This window comes from Mustelus asterias, chromosome 14 (assembly GCF_964213995.1).
Source record: "Mustelus asterias chromosome 14, sMusAst1.hap1.1, whole genome shotgun sequence".
In the NCBI taxonomy this organism is placed as follows: Eukaryota; Metazoa; Chordata; class Chondrichthyes; order Carcharhiniformes; family Triakidae; genus Mustelus; species Mustelus asterias.
In genome coordinates, this window is record NC_135814.1 from 15,740,464 (window position 1) to 15,760,814 (window position 20,351).

The 20,351-nt window shown below is 45.3% G+C and overlaps 1 protein-coding gene across 4 annotated transcripts in view; it reads left to right on the plus strand.

The window, feature by feature from the left end:
- The window catches only part of LOC144503511 (ras-related protein M-Ras), a 59,542-nt gene that overhangs the window by 30,484 nt on the left and 8,707 nt on the right, over window positions 1-20,351 (plus strand). For all 4 annotated transcript variants that reach the window (XM_078227910.1, XM_078227911.1, XM_078227912.1 and 1 more), the window contains 2 exons: window positions 6,987-7,140; window positions 17,655-17,754. In XM_078227910.1, coding sequence (XP_078084036.1) covers window positions 6,987-7,140; window positions 17,655-17,754 — 254 coding nt within the window. The remainder of the gene's footprint in view (window positions 1-6,986; window positions 7,141-17,654; window positions 17,755-20,351) is intronic.

The following is a 20,351-nucleotide window of genomic DNA, read 5'->3' on the forward strand; positions in this document are numbered from 1 at the left end:
TAGAGGCGGGTACAATTTTGTCCTTTTAAAAAGCATTTAGACAGTTACATATAGGTATGTTGGTCTTGGTATAGAGGGATATGGGCCAAAAACGGGCAATTGGGACTTGCTTATTGGTTAAAAACTGGGCAGCGCACACAAGTCGGGCCGAAGGGCCTGTTTCCAGGCCTGTGAACCTCTATGACTGAGAGGAGAAATCCCTACTCCTTGTCATAGACTGGAGATCCCTTTTAACACTGTGTCCCCTGGCTCTGGTCACTCCCTTCAGGAGAAAGATTCTTTCGGCATTCACCCTGTCAAGCCCCTCAGAATCTTCTCTGTTTCTTTAAGATCATCTTTTATTCTTCTAACCTCCGATGGATATGCACCCGACTTCTCCTCCATAAGACCACTCCTTCATCCCAGGAATTAACCGAGTAAATCTCCGATCTGCTTCGAATGCAATTATATCCTTCCTTCAATAAGGAGGCTAAAACTGTACACTATACTCCAGATGTGGTCTGACCAATGCACTGTACAACTGTAGGAAAACATCCCTGCTTTTATACTCAATTCCCCATGCAATAAACAACATTCCATTTGCCTTGCCAATCGCTTGCTGTACCTGTATCCCAATGTTGGTGATTCAGGTATCAGGACACCCAGGACTCTCTGTGCTGCAGAGTTTTGCAATCTCTGTCCATTTAAATAACACACTGCTTTTCTATCCTTCCTCCAAACTTGGAAAGTTCACATTATCCTGCATTATATTTCTGCTGCCAAAATTTTGTCCACTTACTTAACCTATCTACATCTCTTTGCAGATTCTTTCTTTACCCTCTGACAGCCTATTCTCCTACCCATAGAATCCCTACAGTGCAGAAGGAGGCCATATGGCCCATTGATCCTGCACCGACAACAATTCCACTCAGGTCCCATCCCTGTAATCCCACATATTTACCTTCCTAATCCCTCTGACACTAAGGGGCAATTTATCATGGTCAATCAGCCTAACCCGCACATTTTTGGACTGTGGGAGGAAGCCGGAGCACCCGGAGGAAACCCATGCCGACACGGGGAGAAAGTGCAAACTCCACACAGACAGTCACTCGAGGCCAGAATTGAACCCGGGTCCCTGGCGCTGTGAGGCAGCAGGGCTAACCACCGTGCCGCCATCTTTGAGCCATCAACAATTTAATTTTAGCAATCGTACGTTCAATCCTTTCATCCAAGTCATTGATATGATTTGCAAATAATTGAGACCCCATCACTGATCCATGTGGCAGTCCAGTAGTTACAGGTTGCTATAGTGAAAATGAACCATTTATCCATACTGTTTTTTGTTAGTTAGCCTCTATCCACGCTAATATATTACACCGTCAGCTCTTCTTATGTACTGACCTTTTAAGTGGGACCTTGTTAAATACCTTTTGAAAATCCAAGTGCACCATATCTACAGTTGCTTGTTACTTCCTCGAAGAGCTCTAGTTTGGTCAAATATAATTTCCCTTACCAAAACCATGCATGATTGCGTTAAGATTTTCTAAGTGCCCTGCTGCAACCTCCTTAACAATGGATTCCAGCCTGTTCCCTATGACACGCGTTAGGCTATCTGTCCAGCTTTCTATCCCTCCTTCCTTGAATGGAGGAATTGCATTCATTACTTTCCCATCTGATGGGACCATCCAGAATCTGGGAATTTTGGAAAATTAAAACCAATGCATCTGCTGTCTTAGCAGCCACTTCTCGTTTAAGACCCGAGAATGAAGTCCATCAGGACCTGGGGCCTTGTCAGCCTTCATCGAGATATAGAATCCCTACCATGCAGAAGGAGGCCATTTGGCCCGTCGACTCTGCACCTACTCTCTGAAAAAGCATATTGTCCTGAATAATTTTATCAATAATGCATTTGCTTTAAGTTCCTCCCTCTCTTTCACCTCTTGATTTACAATGATTTCTGGGATGTTATTTATGCCTGCGGTGTCGATGTCTGCTTTCTTGCATCTTGCCACAGTGTAGACAGACACACTGTTAGTTCAATATATCTGCCATTTCATTACTTCTCCCCCAAAGGGGGTGGCACAGTGATTAGGGACCTGGGTTCGATTCCCGGCTTGGGTCACTGTCTGTGCGGAGTCTGCATGTTCTCCCCGTGTCTGCGTGGGTTTCCTCCGGGTGCTTTGGTTTCCTCCCACAGTCCAAAGACGTGCTAGTTAGGTGCATTGGGCATGATAAATTCTCCCTCGGTGCACCTGAACAGGCGCCAGAGTGTGGCGACTGGGGAATTTTCACAGTAACTTTGTTGCAGCATTAATGTAAGCCTATATAAATAAGCATTTTTTAAAAATGATTAATTTGCCAGACACACTGTCGCTGACTCATGCGCACTTTAGTTTAGCATTGAACTTAGTCATTGAGGAACCACAGAAAAGCTTACAGCTTCGATATACTTGATATAGAGATGCCAGCGTTGGACTGGGGTAGGCACAGTAAGAAGTCTCACAACGCCAGGTTAAAGTCTAACAGGTGCTACCAAATAAACCTGTTAGACTTTAACCTGTCGATATACTTGAATAATGAATCTCCCCTAAAAGATTTGGCTAACAAAAGTCTATCAATCTCAGATTTTTAAATTGACAAGTATTCTCGTAACAAAGCCATTTGCGTAGAAAGTTCCAAATTCTGCCAATGTTACAAGTCTGGAAGACCCTTTATCATCCAACATCATCCAACTGGGAAATCTGCTTGGTGCTGTATTAATATAATTTACATTTGTGACAAAGAGTCATCGAGACTCAAAACATTGACCCTATTCTCTCTCTCCATAGATGCTGTCAGACCTGCTGAGATTTTCCAGCATTTTTTGTTTCAGATTCCAACATCCACAGTATTTTGCCTTTATGTTCCAAATTCTGCCAACCTTTTGCATGAATAGTCATTTCCTAATTTCACTTGTGTCTTTAACTTCAGACTAGTGCCACTTAGTCCTGGACTCCCCAACTAAAACTGTTACTTCCAATCTTTTCACCTTTTTATTACCTTGGGTTTTCAAGGTAGTATTCACCACTGGTCTGAAAGCATTTGAAAAGAAGCTGGTCATACTGCAAGTTCTGTATTATTACAGTGTGAAAGTGTTCCTTTTGGAATAAACCCAAGCATTTGAGTGAAACGCTCCGAGCGAAGTAATGTTTCACCGAGAAGCAGCTTGAACAATGAGCTGTTCTTCTGGGTGATATGAAAATGAAAGATCTTTGTCGCTGATGACCTCCTTCAGCAGAGGTGACAAAACTAGAGGCCTCCCCCACAAGTTTTGAATGGCTATATTTGTGCAGAGCTCTTGTCAGAATAATACTTGATGGGAAGGAAATGTTCTCGATTTTGCCGTTTCCATCAGAGCTTCACATGGAGGGAAGCATATTGCAGAGTTTGAAGGTGGAGCACATTGATTTTAAATAGGAGGAATGGACTTCCCACTCTCATTCCCCAATCAGCATTAACCTCAAGTGAGGCATCTTGCCAAGGGTGCCTGATTGAGCAATTATCTCGTATCTCGCAATATAAATCTTTTGTGGGAAATTATTTGAGCTATCTGGCAAGATTGCCGCGATTAACTCCTGTAATTGTTAGTGTTTTTTTTAAATCATTTGTAAAAATGTCATTTGGATTTTTTTTTAAATGGGAAGTTATGTGAGACCGAATTGGCATACTGGATTCATAGAATCACTACAGTGCAGGAGGAGGCCATTCAGCCCATCGAGACTGCACCGACTCACCGAGAGCATCGCATGCAGGCCCTATTCCGCCGCAGCCTCACTGATTTATCCCACTAATCCCCCTAACCTATGCATCTTGGGACAATTTGGCATGGCCAATGCACCTAACCTATACATCTTTGGACTGTGGGATGAAACCGGAGCACCCGGAGGAAACTCATGCAGACTCGGGGAGAACGTGCGAAGTCCGCACAGACAGTCACCCGAGGCCGGAATTGAATCTGGGTCCCTGGCGCTGTAAGGCAGCAGTGCTAACCACTGGACCTCCGTGCCGCCGCATATGTTTTATGGTCAATGCACCTAACCTATACATCTTCGGACTGTGGGAGGATACCAGAGCACCCGGAGGAAACCCAAGTAGATATGGGGAGAAAGTGCAAACTCCACACAGACAGTCACCCAAGGCAGGAATCGAACCTGGGTCCCTGGTGCTGTGAGTCAGCAGTACTAACCACTGTGCCACCCAAAAGTACAGCCGTGCCACCCAGTTGGAACCAAATGATGCTTTGATGATGAAACAGCTCCTTTAACCTGTTTAAGTTGCCCTGTCTACTTCAGAGCAGACTTTTAAGCCAAATCTGCTGTTGCTTATGTGAAATACATGGGAAGGGGGTGTGTTACAGCCAATTATAATTTCTGAAGAGACTATGCCACTCTTTTTGACAGCAGATTAATGCACCGTGCACAACATGGAATTCTTGTCCTTAAGAAACATCATCCAACTGGGAAATCTGCTTGGTGCTGTATTAATATAATTTACATTTGCTTTTTTATTTAATTTAGCGTTCGATATTGCTTTGACTCCATGGGGAGTCTGAGGGAGATGCGGAGTTCATTTTAAGCGTGAGAATGAATTGCTTTCTGAAAATCAAAATGCAATTGAGTCTATCTCCAAATGAGAAATTTTCTGATCTGCAGGTCAGACAGTCTCAAAGACAGGAGATGGCTTTCAATGAAAAGTAAAGTACATGTGTGAGCAGGTAGTGAGAATTTCATTGAACCATAGAATCCCTACAGTGCAGAAGGAGGCCATTCAGCCCATCGAGTCTGCACCAACTCTCCCAAAGAGCTTACACAAGCCCGCACCCCCCTCCCTCCCCATCCCGTAACCCTACACATTTACCATGGCAAATCCACCTAACCTACACATCTTTGGATCATCTGCACAGAAAGGAAATTCAGGAATTCTCTCTTCCAACCCCCTCTCAAACTCTTTCCCCCCCCCCAAAAAAAAGCCTCCTGTGACTTGGGTCAGTTGAACATTTTTAAAACAGAGATGGATTGATTGATTTTTTTTTATTGTTATTGGGAACCACGGTGGGTAGATCAGCCCTGTCTATCTAAATGACTTGCGGCACAGGCTTGAAGGGCCGAATAGCCACCCCCTGTTCCTAGCTGTACAATTACAAACTTCAACAGGGCATAGTAACCGCAGAAAAAAGACCCTCGTAGTAGCTGCTATGTTCATGAGCTGGCTCGTGGAACAAGGGAGATTATATTGCTATAATGTTTCCTGCTTTGTATTACATTTTCAAACATCTCTGGGAGCCTGTTGCTCGATCCACATAGAACTCCAGGCAGCTGTGTTTTTCTGAACTAGGTGTAACATTCAAGGCCATATATAATTTGAAGAAAAAATATAACCCAAGTATTCTAGCTATAAATTGCAGTTGTACAAACAAAATATGGCATTCATTTGAACATACTAACATTTAAGTTTATTTATTAGTGTCACCAGTAGGCTTACATTAACACTGCAATGAAGTTACTGTGAAAATCCCCTAGTCGCCACACTCTGGCGTCTGTTCTGGTACACTGAGGGAGAATTTAGTATGGCCAATGCACCTAACCAGCACATCTTTTGGACTCTGGGAGGAAACCCAAGCATCCGGAGGAAGCCCACACAGACACGGGGAGAACGTGCAAACTCCGCACAGACAGTGACCCAAACCGGGAATCGAACCCACGTCCCTGGCACTGTGAGGCTGCAGTGCTAACCACTGTGCTGCCGTGCCACCCCATTTTAACAGGCAGCACAGTGGCACAATGGTTAGCACTGCTGCCTCAGTGCCAGGGACTCGGGTTCGATTCCCGATTTGCGTCACTGTCTGCGTGGAGTTCACACGTTCTCCTCGTGTCTGTGTGGGTTTCCTCCGGGTGATCCGGTTTCCTCCCACAGTCCGAAAGACGTGCTGATTAGGTGCATCGGCCATGCTAAATTCTCTCTGTCTACCCAAACAGGCACCGGAGTGTGGCGACTAGGGGATTTTCACAGTAACTTCATTGCAGTGTTAACGTAAGCCGCCTTGTGACTAATAAATAAACTTTAATATTCAAGGAAAGGTACAAATTTATTCACATTGAAACTGTGAATGATTCCATTCCTATAAATATGTTCAAGTATTTACATGCCAGGTAGAACTTGATAAAGAACGAAGTGCAACTGTTAATTTGGAATTAAAGAATTTATTTTAGAATCTTAACTACTCATGGGGCAAATTCTTTACTTTTGGGTGTGAAAGTTAATTTCTATTTCTCAACAGTGCTAACATGTCTGACTGTATCTGTGAGCCATGATGTGTAGTTGCCGGCGTTGGACTGGGGTAAACACAGTAAGAAGTTTAACAACAGTAGGTTAAAGTCCAACAGGTTTATTTGGTAGCAGAAGCCACAAGCTTTCGGAGCGCTGCTCCTTCGTCAGGTGAGTGGGAATTCTGTTCACAAACAGGGCATATAAAGACACAAGCTCAATTTACAGAATAATGGTTGGAATGCGAATACTTACAACTAATCAAGTCTTAAAGGTACAAACTATCTGTGAGGAGCAGACACTGCAGTGAATTGAGAATTTCCAAACTTTTGTTCAGTGTATTGCTGCTAATTTTCCTCAATTTTGTTTTGTCCTTTTGTTTTAATTTTGAAGGTTATATCATTATTTGTGCCTTTTGCATTTTGAACTCTCTCTACTAACATCAACGGGGTTACCAAAACAGAGCAGAGGCCTCATTCTGTGCGGCAACTGTATTTGTAACTTTGCAGTTGCAAACGTTTCTTTTTTTTTGTTAATCCTGTTACCAAACCACACAGGCACGATTGAGACTTCAGTCCAAGGCTGAAAAAGTTCATTTAAATTATTGGAAAGACTGAACTGTAGCTGTCCACAAACTGCTGCAACTCCAGTTGCGTGCGATATTTCAATAACTGCTTTTGTGTTTTCTCTCACCATGACTTTAGTGCTCGACACTGCAGGTCAAGAGGAGTTCAGTGCCATGAGGGAGCAGTACATGAGAACGGGGGATGGGTTCCTCATAGTCTATTCAGTCACCGACAAGGCCAGCTTTGAACATGTGGACAGGTTTCACCAGCTGATCCTCCGGGTCAAAGACAGGTGAGTGTCTGCAGAACCTGATGTTTTAAATAAGTTTTTTGTGAGCCGTTCTTCTTCAAGCTCGGTCCACTACAGCCCCCTCACTCCCCCCTCTTTATCTCTCTCTCTCTCTCTCACACACATGAGGACAGCCTCAACCGGGATCTTGGGTTCATGTCATACTACCTGTAACCCCCACGACTTGCCTGAGCTTGCAAAATCTTACTAAGTGTCCTGGCTTGAGACAATTCACACCTCTTTAACCTGTGCTTAACCCTCTCTCCACTCACATTGTCTGCACCTGTAAAGACATGATTACCTGTTAAGACTCGCATTCCAACCAGTATCTTGCAATTGAGTCTGTGGGCCCGATTTTACCGAACGTTTGCACCCGTTTTCGGGCGCGAAATCGTGGTAAAGTTGGGCATCGGGCCTAAAACGCGGTCCAGACCTGACCCAAGGCCAATTGCACCTTTACCAACGGCCGATCTGGGCGCCGATCCGGCGCGCGCCCGAATCGGCCAGCGCCCCTGGCGGGGGGGGGGTGCGGAGACGTCACATCCCCCTCACCCCCCCCCCCCCCCCTCAGGGAAGAGACATCGCATCCCTCCCCTCCCCCCCCCCCCCCCCCCCCCCTCAGGGAAGAGAGGTAACATCCCCCACCCCCACCCCCCCCTCAGGGAAGAGATGACAGATCCCCCCCCCCCCCCTCCCCGCCTTAGGGAAGAGGCGTCACATTACCCCCCCTCCTTCAGGGAAGAGACGTTGATCCCCACCCACCCCCAGGGACGAGACGTCACATCCCACACCCCCCCGCCCCCCCCTCCCCCCCCCCCCCCCCCCCCAACCAGGGAAAGTCAAAGGCAGCACAGACAGCAGTGCTGTCAGCGCTACCTTTGACTTTCGCGCTCGGACGTGCTGAGTGCTGTCGGCTTCGAACTGCGCGTGTGCAGTTTGGCGCTCCAACAGATGCAGATGTGCTAGGCCTCGCCCACTGGACCCACGCTGAAAAATGGCGTACGGGGGCGCTGGAGCGCGGCTGCCTTATCTGATTTATCTGGAGTGTGGCTGCCGGGTCTGATTTACGACCGCTCCCGGCACTTAGAGCCGATTTGGTAAAATCGGCCCCTGTGTCTATATATCAACAAAAGAGAAAATGTTGGAAAATCTCAGCAGGTCTGGCAGCATCTGTAAGGAGAGAAAAGAGCTGACGTTTCGAGTCCAGATGACCCTTTGTCAAAAGTTTATCCTGTGTCTACATGCTCTGTTTGTGAACCCAACTCTCCTGATGAAGGGGCAGCGCTTTGAAAGCTCGTGCTACCAAATAAACCTGTTGGACTTTAACCTGGTGTTGTGAGACTCCTTACTCTCTCAACACTGCCTGAAAACCAACACCTCACCTGGAACGAAGGTTTGAAATATTAGCATTTGAATGCCTGATGGAACTTGATCTTCCTTTACCATTCCAACAATGGTGTTAACCCAACAGGCCTGACAGCATCTGTGGAGAGTGATTGGAGCCAATGTTTTGAGTCTGGATGACCCTTCGTCAGAGCAGGGTTTGATGAAGGGTCATCCAGACTCGCAACATTGCCTGTATTCTCTCTCCACAGATGCTGTGAGACCCTGCATTTTCTGCTTTTATTTCAGATTCCAGTGTCCGCAATATTATAAAGGTGTTCACCCATCCACTTTAAACTGATTAGTTTTTCCTTTAAAATGCAGGGGAATGTTAGACGTGCATGGCAAACGCATCAATAGAGATCAGAAATAGGAGCAGGAGTTTCAGCCCCTTGCATTGAACAAAGAAAATTACAGCGCAGGAACAGGCCCTTCGGCCCTCCAAGCCTGCACCGACCATGCTGCCCGACTTAACTAAAACCCCCTACCCTTCCGGGGACCATATTCCTCTATTCCCATCCTATTCATGTACTTGTCAAGACGCTCCTCAAAAGTCACTACCGTATCCGCCTCCACTACCTCCCCCGGCAACGGGTTCCAGGCACCCACCACTCTGTGTAAAAAAAAATCTGCCTCGTACATCTCCTTTAAACCTTGCCCCTCGCACCCTAAACCCTTGCCCCCAAGTAATTGGATTTGACTTATTATTGTCACATGTATCAGGATACAGTGAAAAGTATTGTTTCTTGCGCGCTATACAGACAAAGCATACCGTACATAGAGAAGGAAAGTAGAATGTGCAGAATGTAGTGTTACAGTCATAGCTAGGGTGCAGAGAAAGATCAGCTTAATATATGATCGGTCCATTCAAAAGTGATGGCAGCAGGGAAGAAGCTGTCCTTGAATCGGTTGGTATGTGACTTCAGACTTGTGTATCTTTTTCCCGACGGAAGAAGGTGGAAGAGAGTTTGTCCTTGGTGCATGGGGTCCTTGGTTATGCTGGCTGCTTGCTCCACCATTCAGAAAGATCATGGCTGATCCAGGAACAGAAACAACTGCACCTACAATATATTTGCCACTTCCCAGCTCCGATATCCAGCCTCCGCCTTCTTCAGTGGGATCATCACCTGAGCTCGGAAGGCTGTGACCTTTTTAATCTGGTTTCAACTGTTTTCCAATCTCAGTTTCGGTCTTCCCAATTCGGTTTTCCCAATTTCCTGGTTCGGGCCTGTCTCCAACAATATAAGCCTTGAAGCCATGGGTTCCATTGGTGTACAAATGCTAAATTAGTCAGAAACTTCAGGAATGTTTTTTTATTGTATGCATCCTCTTGGAGGCAGTTTCAGAGTCATTTTGTTCAGTTGACTGAACAGCTGGTTAGTGATGCAGAGCAACGTCAAAGGCGCAGGTTCCATTTCCGTACCAGCGGAGGTTATTCATGAAGGCCTTGGCTTCTCAGCCTTGCCCCTTGCCTGAGGTATGGTGATCCTCAGGTTAAAATCACCACCAGTCGGCTCTTCCCCTCAAAGGAGGCCTATGGTCATCTGGGACTATAGCGACTTTACCTTGCAGAGAATTATAAACTTGCGGGCGTTGTTGATATCAGGAGTTAAACACGTCCATGCTTTGATGACGTTCCTTTGCCAGCTTTTTTAATGCGGTTGTTAATCTGATTTTAAAATGGCCTCATGCCCTCCATGTTAAATAGCAGGCAGTGATGTTATGATACGTGTCAAGTGTTTTCATCTATTATTAATATGAACATATTTTAATCTTTTGTCCTAGTGAGCCCTTTGAATAAATGAGCTTTGGTCTGCAATTATTGGCTTGAAGGCATTGACAAAGTGGCCTGCGCAGAGCTGCATTTATTTATTTTTTTGTAGAGATACAGTCAGGAAATTAAAATGACATAACACCAGTTGTGTTATATTGACCCAGCTTTCCTGCACGGTCTGGTTCAGGAATGTTTCCAAGCCGCTGCTCTGAACGATAGAATCGCCACACACCTTTGCAGGCTCAGGATAATTTGAAAAAAAGTAAGAACAGAAGCCTTACGGTTAACCTAAACACAGGTCCTGGAAAGTGCGTGGCAGGGTTGGTCTTCATCTGACAGAGTAACGATAAATTGGAACTGAAATATTATCAAAATGTGCATTTTAGTTTGGATTTCCAGTGTTTCGAAGCAGGAGTGGCCATTTGACAGATTGAGCCTATTCTACCAGTTCGTTAGATTATGTCTGATCTTCTACCTCAATGCCATTTTCCTGTGTCGTCTTTGATATCTGGAAACCTATCGACCTCTGTCTTGAATATACTCAAAATTCCAAGGATACAGCACCGTCCGAGTGAAGAAATTCCTCCTCATCTCAAACTTAAATGTTCTGCCTCTTAGAATCCCTACAGTGCAGAAGGAGGCCACCAAGTCTGCACCAATGACAGTCCCACCCAGGCCCTATCCCATTAACTCCACCTATTTACTCTGCCAATCCCCCTGGCACTAAGGGTCAATTAGCATGGCCATTCCACCTAACCCGCACATCTTTGGATTGTGGGAGGAAACCGGAGCATCCAGAGGAAACCCATGCAGACACTGGGAGACCGTGCAAACTCCATCACCCGAGGCTGAAATTCAGCCCGGGTCCCTGATGCTGTGAGGCAGCAGTGCTAACCACTATGCCACCATGCCGCCCCTGCTCTGAGACTGTGACCCCTAATTCCTTACGCCTGGAGCCAGGAGAAACATCCTTCCAACATCTACCCTGTTGAGCCCTGTAGTAATTTTATTATCTTCAATTCTTTATTTCCTGGAAACTTCTAATATTGTTGCGTAGTCATTGATGTGAATTTTTTTTTATTCATTCGTGGGACATGGGTGTCGCTGGCTGGCCCATCCCTAATTGCCCTTGAGAAAGTGGTGATGAGCTGCCTTCTTGAATCGCTGCCCATGTTCTGTGGGTTGACCCACAATGCCGTTAGGGAGGGAATTCCGCGATTTTGACCCAGTGACTGCGAAGGAACAGCAATATATTTCCAAGTCAGGGTGGTGAGTGGCTTGAAGGGGAATTTGCAGGTGGTGGTGTTCCCATGCATCTGCTACCCTTGTCCTTCTAGATGGAAGTGATTGTGGGTTTGGAAGGTGTTGTCTAAGGATCTTTGGTGAATTGCTGCAGTGCATCTTGTAGATAGTCCACACTGCTGCTACTGAGCGTCGCTAGCGGAGGGAGTGGATGTTTGTAGATGTGGTGCCAATCAAGTGGGCTTCTTTGTCCTGAATGATCCTAAGTGTGGAATCTCTGAGCAGAGAATGTGGACAGATGAAACGTGTGCCAGTTCTCTCAAACAGTTGGGACCATTGGCAGATGGTTTCTGTAGGAGTTGAAAGTATCCTTTTAGTGTGTCTTCAGCCCAGAAAAACCTTGGTTATCAAAAGGGCATGGCTTTGATTAGCTCTGGTTTACCAGTAAATGCATGGGAATAGGGCCTGGGTGGGATTGTGGTCAGTGCAGACTCGATGGGCCGAATGGCCTCCTCCTATTCTGTAGGATTCTATGACCCCAGATTAACACTCATCTGAAATCAGCACTGCTGACTGTGCAGCACCTCCTCAAGATTAAGTGTTCAAGTCTCTGGAATGGGGTGCAGACCCATAACCTTCCAATTCAAAGCCAGAAGAGACTGGAATCAGGGTTGCCATTTATGGGCAGACCACATTTCTCAAGCTAAAAATTCGAAAAAGATTTTCTAGCACATCACTGAAAGAGCTAATTTTAGCAACACAAAAAACAATCTTATTGATATTTGACTGCGATGCTTGTCAAAACTTGCTGACAGGTAGAGAGACTGATGTGAGGCACCTCACTGGAAAACCAGCGTTGGGTCCATTTCTTAGCTCTTGGCCAAACCATGAGCAAGACAATCGGACACGGTCTGGGTCATCAATTATCGGAATCTCGGGGCCTCAAATACTTCAATGTATGGAGGTTTAATGTACTTATTTTTTAAACTTGAGTTCTGTTCTTGCCCACATTTGTTTCCAAGGTGAAGTTTATTTTCAAACCATTGTCCCGACTAAAATCACCTTTGGGTTTCAGAAATTTTATAGGATTTGGGTTCACTTTCTCACTTAATTTCAATCCCTTCCAAATGCTTCACTTTTCTGCATTAGTGCGTACTCAGAAACCTGGGACTAGCACAAGCCTGCTTTTTGTTGACCCTGTATATTCACGTGTAAAATTATAGCACCTCACATCAGTCTCTCTACCTGTCAGCAAGTTTTGACAAGCATCGCAGTCAAATTTCAATAAGGTTGTTATTTATGTTGCTAAAATTAGCTCGTTCAGTGATGTGCTAGAAAATCTCTTTAGAATTTTTAGCTTGAGAAATGTGGCCTGCCCATAAATGGAATTAAGTGGCAACCCTGATTCCAGACTGTTCTGACTTTGAATTGGAAGGTTACGGGTCTGCACCCCATTCCAGACACTTGAACACTTAATCTTGAGGGGGTGCTGCACAGTCAGCAGTGCTGATTTCAGATGAGTGTTAAACTGGGGTCATAGAATCATAGAATCCTACAGTACAGAAGGAGGCCATTCGGCCCATCGCGTCCGCACTGGCCACAATCCCACCCAGGCCCTATTCCCATAACCCCATGCATTTGCCCCAGCTAGTCCCCCTGACACTAAGGGGCAATGGTCAATCCACCTAACCCACACACCTTTGAACTGTGGGAGGAAACCGGAGTACTTGGAGGAATCCCACGCAGACACGGGGAGAACATGCAAACTCCACACAGACAGTGACCCAAGCCGGGAATCGAACCCGAGCCCCTGTGCTGTGGGGCAACAATGCAAGCCACTGTCCACCTTGTCAGATAAACATAAAATATCTATTTGAAGAAGAGCAGGAGAGTTTTCCTGGTGTCCTAACCACTATTTATCTCTCACCCAACTTCACTGCAACAGATCCATGACTCCGTCTACACTCCCCGCTGCCTCGGCAAAGCAGCCAGTATAATTAAGGACCCCACGCACCCTGGACATACTCTCTTCCACCTTCTTCCATCGGAAAAAAGATACAAAATTCTGAGGTCACGTATCAACCAACTCGAGAACGACTTCTTCCCTGCTGCCATCAGACTTTTGAATGAACCTACCATATATTAAGCTGATCTTTCTCTACACCCTAGCTATCACTGCAACACTACATTCTGCACTCTCTCCTTTCCTTCTCTATGAACAGTATGTTTTGTCTGTATAACGTGCAAGAAACAATACTTTTCACTGTCACAGTACATGGGTGGCACACACTCATTGCTCTGAGCACTTGCTGTGCAAATACTTGCTGCCTCATTTCCTATATTACAGCAGAGTCTACACTTCAGATGTATTTTATTGGCAGTCAAGAACTTTGAGACATCAGGAAGTTGTGAAAGGCTCTATATAAAAGCAACTATAATTGTTCTGGCAATGTTACATCAGCTTACCCCAGTCCAACGCCGGCATCGCCACATCAATGTTACATCTCCCCAGAACCTGTTTGTCCAATGGGTAAATGGACAACTATCCTGGTGTGGCATTAAGACATATCCACCAGAAAAACTACCTGTTTAATTGACAATCTGTGCTGATATCAACTGCACAGCAATTAGTCATTACATTCGAGCTCCACTTTCCGTGGAATGGTTTAACAAAACTAGAAAGAATAGGAGCAGGAGTAGACTGTGTGGCCTCTCGAGTCTGTGCTGCCACTCGAGGGACTTCAGGAAGAACATTTTTACGCAAAGGATGCTGGGTGTCTGGAATTCGCTGTCTGTGTTGGTGGTGGAGGCAGAGACATTCAACTCTTTTTAAAAATACCTGGAACTGCACTTTAAGTGCCGTAAACTACAGGGCTATGGGCCAGGTGCAGGAAGGTGGGATTAGAAAGGGCACCTGGGCCTCCTTGGGCTGGCATGGACAAGATGGGGCTGTTGGCTTCCTTCTGTGCTGTAACCTTTCTATGGTTCCTATGGTTAAATAAGATCATGGCTGCTATTCTACCTCAGCTTCACTCTCCTGCTGTATCACCATTTTATTTGATTCTCTTAAGAGTCCAAAATGTTATTAATCTCTGTCCTTTTATATACTCAACAACCGATCATCCCCTTGATTTCTGGAGTACAGGATTGCTAAAGATTCACAACCCTTGGAGTGAAGAAATCACTCCCCTTCTCCATCCTAAATGGCTAATCCCTTATCCCTTGACGCCTGGCTCCAGACCCTTATCCTGAAACAATGACCGCTGGCATTAGACCTTTAACCTGAGACCATGACCTCTATCTCTAGATCCTTATCCTGAGACCATGAACGCCTGGCTCTAGATCCTTATGCTGAGACCGTGACCCCAGCTCCAAATCCTTATCCTGAGACCGTGACCCCTAGCTCCAGACTCTTATCTTGAGACCGTGACCCCTGGCTCTAAATCCTTATCCTGAGACCGTGACCCCTAGCTCCAGACTCTTATCTTGAGACCGTGACCCCCTGGCTCTAAATTCTTAACCTGAGACAATGACCCCTGGCTCTAGACTCTTCTCTGACCTCCTAGTTCTCGACCTAGCAACCAAGGGGAATGTTCAAATCAAGTGAACACAGCTAAGACCTTGGGTGTAGCCTTCAAGTCAGGATAGGATTAATGTGGTTATGGTGTTCCACATGGTCAAATAAACAACAGGATTATGTATCAAGAAAGGTGAAAATAGCACCTTGTATTAGTTGGTTTCCCGGGAACAGGTTAGAGAAATGGGGATATCAAGAAGCCTTGGGGCAGAGCGAATTTGAGGCCTGTGCTGTAGAAATTCCATCTGGAAATAATTGAGGGCAAGAATATCAAATGAAACTTTCAACAAAAACAAAGGGTGCATTAAGGCTGCTGATCAATTTCTTTTCGAAGATGTTGCGAGTCCGTGAGACTTGGTTTATTTCCCACTGACGACCCCAGCCACATTACAGGAACCGTTGGTTGAAAGCAGAGCAATGCCGACACCAGACTCTGCCTGCCCGTGATTTAACAACAAACTGCCGAAATTGCTTTGAAGACTGAGGAGTTCACAGAATCCCTACAGTGCAGAAGGAGGCCATTTGGCCCATCGGGTCTGCACCAGCCATAATTCCACCTATCCCCATGCATTTACCCTAGCTAGTGCCCCCGACACTGAGGGACAATTTAGCATGGCCAATCCACTTGACCCATACATCATTTGTTCTGCTGAAGATCTTACATTCTCACATCAATGTCATCAGCTCCCGCTGTAAAGACCCTGCTTGGGCAGCAGTATTTCACAAGATAAATCCGTGGCCGCGAATTCAGTGAAACTGAAGCTCTGTATATTCCTTGGATTTGGCCTGTAAAGCAAATGGAACGTAGAAAATGATTCTCAGCTGGTTAATTGGAAATGGTGTTCAATTTTGCCCCTGGTCTCTGTTTGAAAGAGAATTTTAAACTGGTTTTGACAGCAGTTTTAAGCAAAGTAAATGCTCTCAAAAACTTCAATATCTTGTTCAGAGGTCAGTGATTCTAAATAGAAAGGAAGTTCTGCTAATTAATATTGTATGACCATTTTGTTTTATCTAAATTTATCCAACTTCATGTTTTTCTGTGAAGGTGTATGACCTGATGCAGTATAAAATGGATAAATATGAGGTTATCCACTTCAGTAGCAAAAATAGGAAGGGTGATTATTATTTAAAAGGATGTAAATCGTGGGAGGTGGATACTCAGCGAGACCAGCGAGTCCTTGAGCATCAGTCGCTGAAAGTAAACGTGCAGATACAGCAGGAAGTAAAGAAGGCAAATGGTATGTTGGCCTTCATAGTGAGAGGATTTGAGTACAGGGATAGGGATGTTTTACTGCACTTGTATAGGGTGTTGGTGTGGCCACACCTGGAATACTGCGTGCCGCTTTGGTGTCCTTATCTGAGGATGGATGTCCTTGCTATAGAGGGAGAACAGCAAAGGTTTACCAGGCTGATTCCTGGGATGGCAGGTCTGTCATATGAGGAGAGATTAAGTCGGTTAGGATTGTATTCACTGGAGTTTAGAAGGGTGAGAGGAGATCTCGTAGAAACTTACAAAATTCTAACAGAATTAGACAGGGTAGATTCAGAAAAAAATTTCTCAATGGTGGAGGAGTCCAGAACTAGGGGTCATAGTTTGAGGATAAGGGTAAACCTTTAGGACTAAGGAGTGGAGAAATTTCTTTGCCCAGAGAGTGGTGAATTCACTACCACAGAAAGTAGTTGAGGCTAAAATGTTGTGCGATTTTGAGAAGAAATTAGAAATAGCTCTTGGGGCTAAAGGGATCAAGGGATATAGGGGGAAGGTGGGATCAGGGTATGATCATATGAATGGCAGAACAGGCTCAAAGGACCAAATAACCTACTCCTGCTTCTATTTTCTATGTATGTTTAAGAACAAAGAACAGAACAGCACAGGAACAAGCCCTTCGGCCCTCCAAGTGATGTGCAAACGTTTCTTCCTTCCTGATTGTCTCCCTTTATTCATTCTCTCCTCTTCGGTTGTGGTTTCTGCTCATTGTGGTTGCATGGGTGGCATCTGGTACCTCACTGTGTATTCTAGCTGATGGCGTGAGAGTGGAAGGGAAAAATTTATGGGCCAGTTGACGTTGATGGTCACCCATTTTCCAAAGGCACAACCTCCAGCTTGGATCGCGAAACAGCAGGAGAATCGGCATTGAGTTTCACCTTCGCAAACAAAAACTGGTGTCACCAAGGGTAGCACCCCACTCAACTGGTTCACCTTTGAACAACCGACTGGTCTGCATGTCTCAGTAGCACTGCAAATGGTGAATGGAGCTATTGTTTGGAGGAAATGCGGAACCAGTCTTATCGATGGATTGAGATCCTTGATTGATTTGTGCCTACGCAAGAGTTAGTGTTTCATATACCTTTTACATTTTGCAAAACATTTTCCGGATATTTTCATGTGGCACAAAGGTTACTCTTTATTGACAACTTGGTGCTTTATGTGTGTGAATGGAGGAAAGTCAATTAGTTTCAGTGACCTTTCTCTCTGAGCGTTGTCGAGCATATAATGCTGATGCCTCCGGTTAATCTGTGTTCCTATTTAATTTATTGCAGAGACTCTTTCCCCATGATACTGGTGGCCAATAAGGTTGATCTGATGCACTTGCGAAAAGTCACAAGTGAACAAGGGCGGGAGATGGCTGCTAAGTACAATGTGAGTTTGTAATTTTTCAAAGGGAGCTTTGCTTCCAAGTACTTCCTAACTTGATGAAAGACGTTGAAATCTGTGTATTATTGATAACAAATTGCGACTGTCTCACTCAGCGTGACAGGTTATTTATGTCATGAAGCCCAAGTGATATATTTTCCAGCTCTGGCCTTCTGTTTATCTGTCATTTGTTTATGGACATTTGTTTGAATGGACAAGCTTTTGCCACATTGCACGATGAATGGAAACACTTGATATCAGCAATTCAAAGCTTAATTTGCTCCGGATTTAACAGTACGAAATAACAGAGATGGGGGCCGGGATTTTCCGACCTCGCTCGGGCAAAGCTCGTAAAATCCCACCTGAGGCCAACGGGGAACTCCGTTCTGCGAGCCTCAGAATTGGGGCGGGCAAGGCGGTAAAATTCCAGCCAGGGACTCTCTCCTACCTCAGCTGATCTGACAGTGAAACTCATTATTATCTCTAGACTCGACTATTCCAAAGCACTCCACACTGGTCGACCTCCATTCTGCTCTCTGTAAACTTGAGGTTACCCAAAACATTGTTGCTTAGTCTCAACTCTCACCCAAATCCTGCGCACGCTGACCTACAGTGACCCCTGGTCAAACATCGACTTCATTATAAAATTCGTATTCTTGTTTTCAGGTACCCACATGGCTTCACCCCTTTGCTCTCTCTGTTATCTCCTCCAGCCCCCAAACTCTCCAAGCTATCTGCACTCATCTAGTTCTGGCCTCTTGAACGTCCTCAATTTGCTCCACCATTGGTGGCCATGCCTTCAGTTGCCTAGGCCCTAAGCTTTAGCATGTCCTTCTACATATCTCTGCCGCCCTACCTTGCTTTCATTACATAAGATACTTCTTTAAGATCTAACTTTTTGATCAAGCCGACATGTGTTGTTTGGAAAGTTCCACAGGATGTTTCAATGCGTTAAAGGTGCTACATTTTTTTTTTATTTATTCATTCACGGAATGTGGATATCGATGCTAAGCCAGCATTTATGGCCCATTCCTAATTGCTCTTGAGAAGGTGACAGTCAGAAACCTTTTAGAACTGCTGCAGTCCATGTGATGTAGGTACAACCAAAGCGCTGCTAGGAAGGGAGTTCCAGGATTTTGACCCAGAGACAGTGAAGCAACGGTGATATATTTCCAAGTCAAGATGGTGTGTGGCTTAAGAGGGGAACTTGCAGGTGGCGGAGTTTCCGTGTATCTGCTGCCTTCTCTCCTAGGTGGAAGAGGTCACAGGTTTGGAAGGTGCTGTTGAAGGAACCTCGGTGAGTTGTTGCAGTGCATCTTGTAGATGGTACACACTGCTACCACTCTACGTCGGTTGCGGATGGGGTGCTGATCAAGCAGTCTGATTTGTCCTGAGTGGAGTTGAGCTTTATGACTGTTGTTGGAGCTGCATTCATCCAGCTGAGTGGAGAGTATTCCATCACACTCCCATCTTGTGCCTTATAGATGGTTGTTGCAATACTCTCTCCAGAGGCAGCGTCACATGTCTGCCTGGGTTTCCTCCAGGTGCTCCAGTTTCCTCCCACAATCCGAAAGTCATGCTGGTTAGGTGAATTGGCCGTGCCAAATTCTCCCTCGGTGTACCCGAACAGGGGCCGGAATGTGGCGACTAGGGGAATTTCCACAGTAACTTCATTGCAGTGTTAATGTAAGCCTACATGTGACACTAATAAACTTTTGTTCTTGAATGTGGCTGCATGCATGTCTTTGGAACACCAAATGGGATGCTACTTGTTCATGGTGCTACCATCTCGTTCTGATTTGCAGGCTGAGCTCCCAGTGTGCCTGTTCCGCACAGCACCGTGACAAAGGCACAGAGTGATGGTTTTAAAACCACTGTACAGGCTTCACGTTGTTGGAGTGTTGCCGTCAATTCTCTAAATCTGCCTCCACAGCACAAACAGGGTGAATTTAATACACAGCCACCTTCACCGGCATTGAAAAGATCCACCCACACAAAGTACTATTTCACTGAACAAAGCATCGCTTAATTATTGCCGTGCAACAGATTCAGTGTGCAAGTTTCATCACATCCAAGTTGAATTGTTGCCATGGCCACCAATTTATTTCAACACTCTGCTATTTTTAGCTGCCTAGCTCAGTGACTTCGCTCGTACTCCTCCTCCCTACTTGAATGCAAAATCCATCTTGAACTTGACGAGAATGAGCCTGCTTTCCAGTTGATTTCATTAGCTATATATATGCGAATGTTAAGCAGAAATATTCTAATCTTTTGGGCACCCTGATTTATACAAGAGTGCCAGATTCATGTGTAACAAAAGCATCTCTTTCTGGTTATGGTGGGCCTGTGCGCTTGCCAACATGAAGGACATCACTGCTGAAATTTGGAGCACTTTACCATTTCACACCATGTCCATATCAAGTATTTCCAAGTCAGGCTATAGCATGGCTTCAGTATAGGGTAATACATTTATCTTGTTGTACTCATGATGTGCATTACTTTATTTGCTTGTTTTGCCTTCATGGGCTTCTTCCCATAAAATTGCTAATTTTCATCTTGATTGCACTCCCCACCACTTAAACCAGCCACCATGATGGCCATGG